This window comes from Cavia porcellus, unplaced genomic scaffold, assembly GCF_034190915.1.
Source record: "Cavia porcellus strain 051 isolate PalLab524CR breed Dunkin Hartley unplaced genomic scaffold, mCavPor4.1 scaffold_4, whole genome shotgun sequence".
Lineage (NCBI taxonomy): Eukaryota > Metazoa > Chordata > Mammalia > Rodentia > Caviidae > Cavia > Cavia porcellus.
Genome location: NW_026947487.1, coordinates 41,527,495 through 41,542,576, shown reverse-complemented (window position 1 = coordinate 41,542,576; position 15,082 = coordinate 41,527,495). Strand labels below are relative to the sequence as shown.

Sequence of the window (15,082 nt, the reverse complement as noted above, 5' to 3'; positions counted from 1 at the left end):
GCCAATCTGTTTTCATTCCTGCCCATTTCAAGTAAATTGATTGATTTTAGGAAGTAGCCAAGGTTTGTCTGAACAGAATACAATTCCATTTGTAAGCCATGGACCATTCTGATAGAATATAGCAATATGTCAGAACAATGGGAACGATGAAATAGTTTAATTAACCTATCATTCTTCAGTGTGAAACTGACCTTCTTTCTCTTCTGTTCCAGTATCTTATTCTATCTCATACTCGTTTCAGAGAGTATTTCAAACTCTGAAATGAGTATTATTTCTTCAGGTCATCTTTGAGATTCTGACTTTCTACTTTGGTTTCCATACCTTTCATGTCTACACTCACAGACACATGTATATCCATTCAGTCATGTGTACATCTTCATGTAAGTACATGTACATAAATATTCTTCCCTTCACTTTTGCTTCCTTTTACAACTTTTCAGTTTCTTGCTTTTGCCCTAGCTGACAGGGTGTGGCCCGAGAATGTGTTCTGAATGCCAGCCCTCTGCTGGTATTAGCACTGCCAGGGGTCTCCAGGAGAGTTTGGTGGGCACTGGAAGAATGGTGGTCACCACGATTTCAATATGATGGCACCTGGAGTGAAAGCCCTTGCTTCCCTCCTCTGGTTGAGACAGTTGTCTCCAAGCAGAGCTCTGAGTGCCACTGTGTCAAATCCAATCTCAACACAGTGGCCAAAAGGATCTGCTAAATTAAATCCTTTGCCCAATCATACAAAGCACTCTAAATAAACATTAAAGAGCAAAAATGGACTCGTGGCATGAAACAAGTAATAATATTCCAAGTAAGAGCAGCTGCCTTTGTGTTACCGGTAGGACTGTGCCCCTTGAGTTTTCAGTGGCGTTTTGTAGAGATGGTGTTTTAACAAAATTCTCTGTTGCACACAGAATATAAGGCAAAGGCACAGACCGACAAGCTCCAGAAGGAGGTCGACATGCTGAAGGATCAACTGCAGCTGACCAGGTCTCAGTTGGAGGCTGCCCAGCACGCCCATGCGGTCAGATTCTCCAAGGTGAGCATTCTCCCACAGTATTGCTGTTATGCTTAACTGCATGCAATTCATTTGTGCCATGGACTCTCACAAATAGAAGAGCTTTAGGTATCTCTAGAACACAATGAAATGCAGTTGTACTTTCCGTTCTCAGGCTACTGTTAGTAACTGACTACAAAACACGTTGCTAGAAATAAGATTCTCTACCTTTCTTTTTTGTGTGTGTGCACTTCAGGCTATCCTTGAGCTCACTTTGTAGCCCAAGCTGGTCTCGAACTTGCAATGATCCTACTGCCTTAGCCTCCTGAGTACTGGGATTACAGGCATGTACTAGCATGCCCAATGTAACCTTTCTCTTTGTGTAAAATAACCCACATTTATTATATTACATTACATTTCTGCGAGTCAGAAGTCTGCCTGGGCTAAAATCAAGGTGAGCAGGACCCTGTTCATGTGTATTAGAGGCCATCGGAAGAGAGTGCTTCTTGCTAATAATATTTGGATTGTTGGTGGAATCCAGGTTCATGCTTTTGTGGGGCTGCAGTCCCCACTTTCTCCCTGGCTGTGCACTGAAGGCTGCTCGTCATTTCCTTTTTGAGGCTGCCTGCACTCTTTGGCTCGTTGGCCCTTTACCTCTATGTTCAGAGCCACCAGAGTAGGTTGCACCCCTCTGGCACAACAGGTCTCATCTCTTTTGTTGTCCTTTTCATCTGTATGATGTCCGTGTCAGTGCTGGTGCCTGCTTCTAATGTCGTGTTGAGTAATTCAGGGATGATGTAGGCCTAGGAGGGGAGCAGGCTGTGCTGTGCTAGTGACGTGCACTGTGGTTCAGAAGGTGGACCCCAAGCACACCGTCACCTTCCTGCAGAGGAGTGACCACCATGCACTTCTAGGGTAAAGAAGAATGTGCAAGAGCACCTCTCTTCTCGTTGGTGCTGAAGCAATGCAATGTGCATGTAGAATAATGGCTCAAATTTCAATCATATTATAGCATGGGTCAGAAGTTCCTTCCTTTTTAGGGCTAAGATTTCATTGTATGTCTATATGATGTTTACCCATTTATCTGTCTCTGTACACTTAGATCACTTTACCTCCTGGCTGTGGTGAATGATGCTGCCACAAACATGAGTGTTCAAATACGTATCTCTTTGGGACACAACCATTTTAAAGTGGACAGTGTAGTGGCATTCAGTGTATTAATAATGTAGTACACCCAGCAATCCTGTAGGTTTCAAAAATTTTCTACACCCCCCCCAAAAAAATAACCTGTACCCTGTAAATAGTCACTTCTACTGAAGCTTAAGATAAGTCTTATTTTTGTGTTTATGGGTGTCTATTCTATATATTATACAAAAATAATCACAGAGTTTGTGACCTTTTATATATGGCTTCTCTCACTTAGCATAATATTTTTGAGATTTCTCATAGTTGTAGTATACACCAGTCCTTTATTCCATCTTATAGCTGAATAATCATCTATTGTATGCCAATACCACAATTTGTCCACTAGTGGACCTTTGGTTTCTATCTCTTGACTGTGATGATGTGTTCCTATGTGAACATACGATTTCATTTTTCTTGGGTATCTAAGAGTGAAGTTGCTGGATCACATGGTGATTCTGTGTTTATAACTTTTAGAGGAAGCACCACACTTTTCCACAGTGGCCTTATCATTTTAGATTGGCATGAGTAATGTCTGAAGGTTCTTATTTCTTCACATCCAATGTTCATACTTGTCTGCTGTGTGTGTGTGTGTGTGTGTGTGTGTGTGTGTGTGTGTGTGGTACTTTGGAGAGAACCCACAGCCTTATGCATGCAAGGCAGGTTCACTCCACTTAGCGAAAGCCTGTGTGGCGATAGGGTCTTTTTAAAATTCTGTGGGGCGACAGGGTCTTGCTGTGTTGCCCAAGCTGGCCTCAAGTTTGTGATCCTCTTGCCTCAGCCTCTTACGATGCTGGGATTACAGGGCTGTATCACCATCTCCAGCCAGCTTTAACTCTTATATTTAGGTTGATGGTCCATTTTGAGTTAATTTTTGCATGCAGAGTGAGGTTAGAATTCAATTTTTATAGGTAGTCATCCAGTTCCCCAGCACCATTTATTGAAGATAATCTTCTTTCCTTCATCAAATGGTCTTGATACCCTTGTTAAAAATTGGTTAACTAGATATTTGGGTTTATTTCTGGACTTTGGCTCCATTTAATTGGTCTCTATGTCTAGTCATATGCCAATACCATATTATTTTGTTTGAGTGTAGCTTTGTAATAAGTTTTTATACCACGAAGTATGACTTCTCTGGATTTGTTTTTCTTTTTCATTATTGTTTTGATTATTCAAAGTTCCTTTCAATTCCATATGAATTTGAGAATTAACTTCTTCATTTCTGAAAAAGGGCTATTGGAATGAGATTGCACTGAATCTATTGATTGTTTTAGAAAGTATTACAAATAGTAAATCTGTCAATCCATGAATATAGGCTGTTTCCCATTTACTTGGTGTCTTTTAATACTTTTCAGTGATGCTTTGGAATTAGAAATCTTTTATCTTTTTGGTAAAATTTCTGAAATAGTAATTTTTGTAAATATTATTATGGGCATATTGATCCATTTTCTAAATAGAATTGTTTTCTTAACTTCCTGTTTTCTTAATTTCCGGTTAGGATTACTCACTGATGGAATGTAGAGACATAAATGATTGTTTCATGCTAACCTTGTATCCTGCAAGTTGACTGAAATAGTCCAGTAGCTTTTCTACAGATTCTATGTGACTGTCTTCATATAGAATCTTGCCCTCTGCAAATACGGTTTTGCCTCCAGTACCTTGTTTTATACCTGGTCTCGGGGAGAAGTTTTTAGCCTTTGACCATAGGTTGTTAACTGTGGGTTCTTCAGACAAGGCCTTGCTTTGTAGTTCAGGCTGGCCTGGGACTCACTGTGGCCTAGGTTGGCCTGGAACTCATAGTGATCTTCTTGCCTCAGCCTCCTGAGCACTGGGATTTAAGTGTGTACTACCATACCTGGTCTCTAGAGTATAATCCTTTTAATGTGCTGTTACTGTGTTTGCTTTGCTAATATTTAGTTGAGAATTTTTGCATGTTTTCATGAATTACTGGCATGTGATTGTCTCTTCTTTTAGTGTCTTTTGCATCAGGAAAATATACTGAGAGGATCTTTCAGGAAATGTTTTCTTTTCTCTCTCTCTGTCTCTCTCTGGTTTTTTTTTTTTTTTCTTGAGAAGTTTGAGTATGATTGGTGTTAATTTTACTTTAAATAGTTGGTGGCATTAGCACTAAAAGCTTCTGGCTCTAGATCAGAAGGGAGGTTTTTGATTACTAATTCACTCTCTTGTGCCATCTTTGAAATTTTCTTTTTCATCTTGTGTTACTTTTGGTAATTTGTATATTTCTAAGAATTTGTCCATTTCCTCCAGGTTTCCTAATTTGTTGCTGTGGAATTGTTCATTGTTTCATCTTACAGTCCCTTTCATTTCTCTGGGTCAGTACTAATGTCAGATGATTTGAATTTGCTTTCCTGAAAGAGTTAAAGACATCATAATACAGTGATACTTGTATACTCATAGAAGCAGAATCCACAATAGCTAGATAGCTACCGATAGTGGCCTGTATAGCTATCAACAGAGGAAAGGATAAAGGAGCTGTGATATTTATACACAGGGAAGTACTATGCTGTCATAAAGAAGGAGAAACTTGAGTCATTTATTGGGAATTAGATGCATTTTGAGGCCATAATGTTAAGTGAAATAAATCAGACCCACAAGGATAAATATCACGTGGTTTCTTTTACATGAGAAACCCAGTGTATAAATGAAGAACAAAATGAAAGATAATAGAAAGTATGGAACCAGATCTTTTGCAAATGTGAAGGGGACCAAGAGCTAGAGAGAGTGGGAGGAAAAGAGTAAGAGAGGGAATAAAAATGGAATTCAGGTGTGTTGTGTACATGTACCAACTCCCCACAAGGAATGTAATGGTTACATACTGCAAACATGGACTAATACAAAATAAAAGCTGAAAAAAAGTATGTCTGTGTTTTACACATTCCTGGGTGGTTTCTGGAGCACAAGCTCACAGCACACTCCTGAAGGTCACTGTGTAGGTGTCTCAAGGGATGCGCGGACATAGGTTTGCTGCCTTTAACTTGGAAGAATTATTATGCACAGACCTGCCACCACAGGAGGTGCTAGGGGCCTAATGGAAAGAAGCAATAGAGGCTTATAGATTTGAGGTGAATCTGTGACCACTTACTGTAAATCTTGTACATCTGCCGTGTATCAGCTGTGTATTAAAGCCACCTGTTAAAATAATTTCAGTAGCTGGGGATTTAGCTCAGTGGCATAAGTGCCTGCCTGACAAGCATAAGGCTGTGAGTTCGATCCCCCATACCAAAAAATAAAATAAAATAATTTCAGGAATATGAAATGCAGAAAACAAAAGAGGAAGACTTTCTGAAGTTATTCGACAAGTGGAAAGAAGAAGAAAAGGAGAAACTAGTTGATGAAATGGAGAAAGTCAAGGAGATGTTTATGAAGGAGTTTAAAGAATTAACTTCCAAGAATTCAGCATTAGAGTATGTAAGTATTGAACCTAGATGTTTTCACAGTGTGGGTTGTCTTGATGGGTGGTGTTGGAATGGCCTTGTGGCCTGGGGAAGGGGCTTCACTAGCCCTGGGACAGACACTGAGCTCTTCCTCCCCAAAGCCTAGAGACCCGATCTAATCATAAGAAAAGCGTCAGATAAGTCTCAGTAACCACGATTAGGATTTATTCAGTGTGTTTATCAGGGAGGGCCCTGAGAAGCTCATCACTGGGTAGACAGAACAAATCAGAGGAAGTTGTTCTGTTGAGATTAAGAGCTTGGCTCCAAAACCTGATACTATACCCTGCTGGTACATTTGGTGGACATAGAAGCGGGTCCCTCCTTCCTTACCTGGTTACACTGCTTTAAACTGAAAACCTGCCCTATAATGACTGGAAAGACTGACCCCAACCGCCAACGTGGCAGGGAAGGAATCTGACACAGGAAGAATGAACAAGAACTCTTGCCAAGCTCATCGGCCACCCCTGTTCTGTCTGCTAAGGAGGACGGGTCTGTATCATGTAGGAGCTGGCTCAGTGAGGCCCTGACCTCTAGAGGAACAGCCCTGGTCCACCCTTCCCAGGTCACAAGCATGGGTGGTAGACACAGAGGTGACCAGAGGGGCAGGACCTTCATCCCCTCTGCCAGTCTACAGCCTTCCTCAGTCTTGATGGGGGAAAAGGAAGGAGGGAACCTGAGGGACAATCCTTGAGCTCCCTCTAGGGGCCAGTGAGTTTCAGAAACAAAGATGCATCCTTGCGTCTTTCTCTAAGCTCTTCATTTTCTAATGTCCTTCTTCTATTGGTGTCCTATCCACTGTGCCAGTCACGTTTAGTTGTTCTGTCTCCTTCTCCGTAGCCTCCTCTTATTTTACAGCCTTGTTTTGATGACTTTAACAATTTGGTGGCAGAATTGGCCAGTTTTTTACTGGATAAATCCTAATCTTGGTTATTGATGCATATATGATGCTTTTCTCACCACTAGATCAGGTTTATAGACTGTGGGGAGGAAGAACTTGGAGGGAAAGTGCTGCTTTCAACCTGTAATTCCGAGGGTGCACACTGTCTCTTTGATTTATCACTGTCCTTGTGGACCTTGGTCACCTGACCGAAATCAGTTTTCATTTACTGAAAGCTAATTGTTTCCTTGTTTTTGAAATGAAGTCACCGTGAGCGGCCCATATGTAAAGAATGGGGAACTATAATCCCTATTCTTTTGTTTTTCAGGTTGGCATTTTACCTCCTGTAGTTTTCTGAGGGTTTCCCCCTTCCCCGTGGTTAACAGCAAAGGGTAAAACTAAAACATTGCATCCCTGGTGGATTTCCAGATGTGGTCCCCTCACAGTTGGCCTCTCACTAAATTATGCTAAGGATCTGCTGCATCCAGTTCCTCTGTTTTTGGTGACTGGAGAGTCCAGAGAGCAGGAGAAATAAGAGAAAGGTTGCGGGGAAGAAGGCACATGGGATATGCCCAAAGCACAGTCAGCTTCAGTGATGGCTTCGTGCTCCCCAGTTGTAGTCGGCGTTTTAGGGTTATCAGAGTACAATGTTTGTACTGGGGATTTTGAATTTTGTTTTATAGCAATTGTCAGAAATCCAGAAGTCCAATATGCAAATCAAGTCCAACATAGGCACGTTGAAAGACGCACATGAGCTTAAAGAAGACCGCCTGAACCCTCAGGATTTCCAGAATGTGATGCAGCTGCTTGACAGCCAGGTGTGTGAAGTGGCAGGAACTGCAGTGGCAGGAACTTGGTTTCTTTCACCAAGTCTTTCATAGTAAATGTCATCTGCACAAAATGAGTTTCTCTTTTGGTAAACACGAAGGTAACTAGTTTTTTTTTTGGTCGTCTAACACAGGCCAGATTCATTAAGTGCTTTTCATTGACTAGTGCATATGGATAGGAAACAGGAGGAAATTGTTTTTCCCTAAGGTCAGCATGAACTGGTAACCAGTTGACACTGTGATGTGATTTTTCATATTTCAGATGTAGATCTCACTTTGAGAAGACACACAAAGGTACACTGCGGTACCTGATTGATTTTTTAGAGTTTAATTGTGCTGCTACATTATTGAACCAATGGTATTTTACATTATTTACATGTCATTGTAATTGTTGGGAAATGAACCTTTGTAACTGGCACAATCTTCACATGCTATTTTGGTCATCGTGGTTTTAGAAAGGCAATTTTTAAAAATCATAACAGATAGATTAGAGCCGATAAATTGAGTATGTTTAAAAAAACAGTTCATGTTCCTCAGGGAAAGGTAAGTATACTTTTGAAACGTGGACTACAGCTTCTCACTTGGTGCTCGTGTCCTGCCCTCAGTCCACCTGCTCCACTGCAGCCAGGCCAACCATGCCACTCTCCTATCTGAAATCCTTTGATCACCCCTGTTTCACAAGGTGCAGTCCAGAATCCCTGGCCAGTGTCCTCTTTCCTGTACAAGGCCTTCTGTTCATCTTCTCCCAGCCTGCAAGGGGCTGCCCAGCAAGGTGCCTGGTGCCAGGCTGAGGGCTGGGACGCCGGGCCTGAACTACTGACACTTGCCCTGGGGGGCTAAGACCCCAATGTGTCTCCCATAAACTGACGGCCATAGGAATTCCTAGGGTCACCTCAGTTTCTTTTTCTTATCTGTAAGCTGCATGGTCCATTTAGAACCATGGACCCAGTAACCTTGATGTTTTCTCCTGGCCCTTAGGTTGACCAACTAGTACCATTTTTGCCTGTGAAATTTTATTGGAACACAACCCCGCCCATTGGTACCCATAGCTGTGACAGTGGTCTGATCCCTGGAGCCCAAAATAGTTACTGTGAACTCTGTAAGAGACTCTTTGCTGATCCTGCCTTACTAACGGTTAAGCTCAGAAGCAAACATTTTCAGCTGTATAGAGCCTTAAAAGGGCCTTAAAAGGGTACCAGATTGTTGGGTTGTTTCATAAGTACCTGCTGAAGATTCAGTGACAGTTGAAAATGAATCACTCGTTCTGTTCTCACATAGGAAAGCAAGTGGACAGCTCGAGTTCAAGCTCTCCATCAGGAGCACAAGAAAGAGAAGGGTCGGGTAAGACTGAGAAACCAGCACCTCTGAGTGGGTCTTTCTTTGTGTGGTCCTGGGGGCAGTGAACCCAGGGCCGTGAGTGTGGGGGCCAAATGTTCTGTTACTGATCCTCAACCTGGTCCTAAGCGAGCTGCTTTTTAGAAGATATTTCTTTCTTTTTATTTCTGTCTTTCTAATCAAGGTAGTATTTGTCCACCTAACTCTTGTGGAGAAATTCGTAACAAAATTAAAGTGACTCATAACTAATACCAAAGATAACTACTGCTACTAGTTTTTTGCCTTTCTGTATGTTTAGACCTCCATATATAGTCTTGCATAATTTACACTTTTTACTTAATGGATCCTAAGCATTTTTCTGTTTTAAAATATTCTTCAAAATCATGATTTTTAATGGCATTATGATGATCCTGTGGCTATTGGAGTAAATGATTTGATCCTTTTGCCATTGCTGAATAAGTTTCTAATTTTTTTCCATTTCAAAGCTGTAATATAAATAAAGGTGAAGACTGATTACATTAAAATCACTTTAATGAAAATAAAATAAAATTACCTTTTACTGGGAAAGGTCAGAAATTTCCATGTTAAAATATATTTCCACTGATGCAGAAAATCTAAAGTAGATGTATTAGAGAAGATTTTAAAATAGGAAAGCTGGCTCGTTTTTCACTTGAAATTGTCTTTTGTCCCTTTTGTATCCTTTGTAAATCTTTTCTGATGGAGAAAAATATTTCCTCTTCCTGCACATTTCCTACAAAGACTTCTTTCTTTTTTCTTCCTTCCCTCCTTTGCTTTCTTTCTTTCTCTTTCTTTCTTTCTTTCTTTCTTTCTTTCTTTTCCTTCTTCCCCTCCATCCTTCCCTCCTTCCTTCCCTCCCTCCCTCCCTCCCTCCTTCCTTCCTTTTTTTGGTGGTGCTGGGGATTGAACCCAAGGCCTTATTTTTTTATTTTGAAACAATGGTCTTGATAAGTTGCTCAGACTGGGCTTGAAATTGTGATCCTCCTCAACCTCCCAAAAGTGCTGGGACTATATAGACCTGTGCCACCATGCCTGATTCTGAAAAGAAGTACTTAGCATAGTACTAAGTATAGTGTATGACAGATTATACAGTTTAGATGTGTATAATAACTAGCATGATGAATGTTTTAATGACCGTAAAATTCATTAGCTTGTGTTCCTGTTAAGTAAAATGAACACTGGCTGGGCATGGTGCTGCATCCTATAAACGTAGCATTTGGGAGACCGAGGCAGGAGGATTGTTGGAAGTTTGAGGGCAACGTGGGCTACATAGTGAGCTCAAGGCTAGCCTGGACCACATACAGTGAGACCTTGTCTAAACAGCAGCAACAAAAAGAAAAAAAAAAATGAACACTGAGGAATTAAAAAAGAAAGAAAGAAAAGACTAAATAGTACTAAAATAAAACAAATAAAAGAGAAATATCCCACTAACACTTGTAGAACGTTCTAGTAGAACTTTGGTGAGAAAAGTAGACATTACTAGGAAGAAAATAAGAACCATGATTTTTTTCCCTCCCTTCCATTTGTAATACCATTTAGTCTTATAAATAATTTAGAATGTTTATACACAGACACACAAATACAGCACACACATACATGCATATACACTCATACAGCAGTGTGTATAGACTGCAGATTATGTCATCCAAGGCAGTGATTCAGCGCAGGAGATAGTTTCTGAGCATCACTGTGGACCACGTGGCTAAGAAAACGTGAAACAATCCCTGCTTTGAGGATTGCCATGTGATTGTAGCAAAGTAGAAGAATTGAAGATGTGAAGTGATGGAGTCATGAGGAATGATCATGGCAAAGTGGCCTAGGATTAAACAGAGCTTGCTATAAAGTTGGTCTCCCCTGTTCCAGCCTTCCCCCTTCTTAACCTGTCTCCACAGAGTAGGTGAAATAATCTGGCTGCTTGGTTGACCTCCATTATAGCCTCATCCTGTTTCTTTCTCTCTCTATTCTCACTTTGTGTTTTTAACAAATGGAAACTCCTTTCTCTTGCTGGTCACATGGCTGGTTCTTCCCTTCCCCTCCAGATTAGCTTTGTATTCTTTGTGACAAATTACCACAAATTTAGTGACTACAAACAATCTGCATTTGTTCTCGCACTGTTTACATGGAATAAAAGTCCGGACATAGGGCAGTAGGGTCCTCCTGTCAAGGACTCACAAGCCCCTTTGGGGGCATCAACTGGGCTATGACCTGTTAGAGCTCTGGCAGGAAATGTTGGGTTGGGACCCTCGGCTCTTAGAGGCTGTCTCTCTCCATTCCGTTTCTCAGCACAGTTGTTGGTCTCCCAAAGGCCAGCTGGAGAGTGTCTCCTGCTCTCATTCTCCCCTTCAGGAAGGACTTGAAACTGTTGAAAAGGACTCAGTGAAGAAGAAAAGCCCCCCCAAGAAAGTCTTCCTTTTCATGAACTCAGAGTCAGCAGAGTGGGACTTGGAAATCAACCTGCACATCATAGGTTCCTTCCAGTCCGAGGATCAGGGTGCATTTAGTGTCTGTACATTAGAGGATACATCCTTGAGGACCCTGTTAGGATCCTGACTGCCCCACGCTCCTGGGCCTCCACGTCAGGTCCTCTCTGTCACTCCATCTGGCAAGGTCACCCTTTTCTGTGGCACACATCACTGCACAAACATAGTTCTGATTACTGCTTTAGTTTGTCTCCTTGCTTATTGTCCGTCTCTCCCCCTTATGAATGAAGAGCTGCATCTACTGAGCCCTCTGGTGTCTTCCTAGCACCCATTGATGTTCCTGAAATATAGCTGGCACTCTTTCGATACTTGCTGACTGCCAGTGGGTGGCAGCCAGACTGACGTTGTGGCTGGAGTAGCATGCAAGTTGTGGTTTCGACACTCGTCGCCAGTTGTGATAAGACCGACTGTCAGTGGCACAGAGGAGGAAGGCAAGGCCTCCTGTAACCCAGGCCTGGAGCTGCATGGCCACACACACCACCAGGCTGCGCTGCTCCCTTGTCTGCTGGTTTGGCTGTTTAGAAACTGCTGGCCTCTCCTCCTCCTCTCTTGAACCCTAACAGAGGGGTTCAGTAATCTCTGCTTGAGACCTAGCTATAATTATTCCACATGATTGGTGCCTACTCTTCCCACAATGCACATATTGTGTTTCCCTGTTCAGGATAAGTTACCTTTGCCAGCTTTTTATTGCTTTACCTAGATTCTTGGCAGTCTTTCTCACTTTTTTTTGAAACTGGTCATTCAAAGGGAGTCACAGATAAGCGATGGCATACCCTTTTCTCCAGCAGAAGAGGCCCAAGAGCTCGGGAGGTTGTGGGATGGTCTCACAGTGAAGGGAAGATGGGGGTCTGTGGGTCCTGGTGGAGGAAAAGAGCTTGGAAATGAGAAACAAGATAACGGGCTCAAGAGCCATGTGCTTTTTGAGACAGTATATCACCTTTCTAGTCGCTTAATTACAGTTTCAAAATGATATCGTATCTTATTTTTTTTCCCTTTGGCCCCTGGCTTACTGAGGCTTGGGACAACTCTCCCAAATTGTCCATCAGCTCCAAGGTATACCTCACATTTCTCCTGGCTTTTCTAGTTTGGTGTTTCTCAGACCATTTTTGGGGGTGCTCTTCCAGGGGTCTGTGTGAGTATAGTTAGAAGCCCTCGACAGTGTCTTTGGAGGGACTCTTAGTATCCAAGAGCACACAAAATGGCCTTCTGAGGTTTCACTCAGGAGCGTGGCTTAGCTCAGTGTTTGGCCTGCTCACAGGAGCACAAAGCGCAGGCCCTGCATGGACTTGCAGGGTTGACCTTGAAGCCAGATGTAGACGTTCAAGTCTGGGCTCTGTCCCATCCAGGGACCTGAGAGTGGGCCAGTTCCCTTATCTCTCTATACCTGAGTTTCCTTATTGTGTGCTGAGGCCAGAACAAGTCTCCATAACACCGCGATGAGTATTAAACAATGTGAGGTGACTATTAACACAGTATCTAGCACAAAGCAATGTCGATGAAAAACTAAATTAGGGGTGGGTATGGTGGTGCACATCCGTCATCCCAATAGTCCGGAGGCTAATACAGGAGGATCATTAGGTAAAGCCTAGTCTGGGTGACTTAGTGAAAACCTGTGAGAAAATAGAAAAAAAAATATAAAAGACTGGAGTCTGGCGTAATTTAGAATAAAGTATTTGAGTTCAATCCCAGTGCATAGCAAACAAACAACAAAATTTCTTCTTCCCTCTCCTCCTTTCTTTTCCTCAGCTACTAATCCCTTCTACCCCTTTTTCCTTGGGGACTATTTATTGACTAACTTTTTAATTTATTTTTTGTTTGCTTATGTCTAAAGACTAGGTCTGCTTGCGTAGTTCAGGCTACCACCGAACTCACTATGTAGCCCAGGCTGGCTTTGAATTTGGAAGTTGCCCTTGAATTTGGATAGTGTGCTCATGTTAACAGCTACCAGTTTTTTCAGCCTTGGGCATGAGCTCCCTAGGAAAAAGTGAAGCACTTCTTAGAGCCGTGTTCTTGACACAGTGATTGAAGATTTATCCAGTGACTTGATACAAATAAATAGCATAAAGCCAGCAGGCCAGTCAGGGCATGCACATAAAATCTGCAGAGCTGGGATGGTAGCTCATGCCTGTAATTCTAGTACTTGGGAAGTTGAGGTAAGATCACTGTGAATTGAGGCAAGTCTGGGATATGTAGTAAGTTCAAGGCCACCCTGAACTACATAGTGAGACCCTGTCTTAACAAACAAAAAACAAACAATTTGGCAAGAAGAAAGCATTGTACATGTAGTTTACAAATGGCACCTCAATTATTTTTCAGCTCCTGTCACATATAGAAAAGCTTCGAACCTCAATGATAGAGGATCTAAATGCGAGTAATGTTTTCTATAAGAAAAGGATAGAAGAACTAGGCCAGAAGCTCCAGGAGCAAAACGAGCTAATCATCACTCAGAGGCAGCAGGTATGTCTGGCAGTTGCCTGGCATCATGCTTCTTTAAGCATCGCAGTTTACTGATAGAACATGGCTTTTTTAGTTTAAACCATTTGGAAGTTGTGTAAGGTAAAACTGGACTGTTTCCTCCCTTTCAATAACTTGTATGTTGAAATAAATTTATAAAGGTATTTGAAAATATCATAGAGCAGATTGATTCAGTTAGAATTTAGAAATAAACTTGAAGATTGATAGGAAGCAGCCAAACTCAAATATCCATTTATTGATAAAACTTGCCTTTGTGTTTTAAGGTGCCTGTGCTCTGTGTCTTTGGATCATTTAGCAAAATTGTTAATTTATTAACAACTTTCTCCAGCCGTTATCCTGTCGGTTCCTGTTCCATCTCAAGCAGGAATCAATCAAAGACTGCTTTTCTTTGCAGATTAAAGAGTTCACCAGTAAACCGTTGGGCAGCGTCAGTGAGCCCAAAGGTGAGTGGACGGGAGCCCTGTGCCAGCCCACTGCGCAGAGACTACGAGCCTCGCTGACTCATATGTCCACGGTGGAGCTCCCCGGTATAATGTGATCCGGGAGATCTGCCTTTATGTGGGAGCTCTCTTACCATAACAAAGAAAGCTGAAGATGTTCACAGACTTTTACACTGTTGCTGGATAGTTTAAAATCAGAACACATTGTGCCTGCCCAGTAATGTTCACCTCTAATGGGTTAGAATTAGCATTAAAAGTACCGGATCCGGGGCTGCAGATATAGCTTAGCAGCACAGTGCCTGCCTGGCAGGTGTGAGGCTATGAGTTTGATTCCCAGTACCAAAAAAAAGGTGGTTTGTTTGCTGAGTATATAGCTTAGTGGCATAGCACCTGCCTGGCGAGCACAGCATCCTGAGGTCAATGCCTCGTACAAAAAAAAAAGGGACTTCTTCAGCTCTTTTTTTTTTTTTTTTTTAAAGCACAGGGTCCTTCATTGGGGTGTGATGCCCATCTTTGGTGCTTTGTGCCACAGATCTCCCCTCAGTTTTCACAGGCTTGTTCTGAGGATGAAGCAGGATGACCCCTGTGGGGCATCCCAGTTACCAACCACACATCGGTGTCAGCTCTTCCCATCTTACTAGCCAGTTATTCTAAAGCTCTATGAGGGCTTCCCGTTCTAGCCTGAATTGTGGTGGTTTGTGCTTGGAGGTTGACTCTGAGCATGGTGGGGGTAAACATAACCTACCGACGGGACCAGTGCTAGCTCACCTGTCTCCTGTTGGTCAGGAGCTAAACCAAGAGGGAACTCAGAGCCCCTGACATTGGTGCCTAAAGATGCCCGCTTCTGCCAGGCCTTGTGCCCGGAGAGTCTAGCCTTGGTTCCTGTACTGCTTGGTTCCTGTATTGTTCAGGAATCTTTGCCTACTTAATGGAGGCTGGGGTTGGGTATTGGGATATATGAGGTGGGTTTCCTTCACTTTTGAGATGAAGACTGGTAAAAAAGAATAT

At 42.3% G+C, this 15,082-nt stretch overlaps 1 protein-coding gene across 6 annotated transcripts in view; it reads left to right on the top strand.

The window, feature by feature from the left end:
• The window catches only part of Dzip1 (DAZ interacting zinc finger protein 1), a 48,080-nt gene that overhangs the window by 9,135 nt on the left and 23,863 nt on the right, over positions 1-15,082 (top strand). For 4 of the 6 annotated variants that reach the window (XR_010046871.1, XM_063246943.1, XM_013141426.3 and 1 more), the window contains 6 exons: positions 903-1,027; positions 5,435-5,596; positions 7,183-7,317; positions 8,605-8,667; positions 13,476-13,616; positions 14,029-14,077. Coding sequence is in view for 5 of the 6 variants with exons in the window: in XM_063246943.1 (XP_063103013.1) it covers positions 903-1,027; positions 5,435-5,596; positions 7,183-7,317; positions 8,605-8,667; positions 13,476-13,616; positions 14,029-14,077 (675 nt within the window). In the remaining variant the exon portion in view is untranslated. Of the gene's footprint in view, positions 1-298; positions 381-902; positions 1,028-5,434; positions 5,597-7,182; positions 7,318-8,604; positions 8,668-13,475; positions 13,617-14,028; positions 14,078-15,082 lie in introns of those variants that run through there. The other 2 variants (XM_063246944.1, XM_013141428.3) reach the window with 2 other exon arrangements.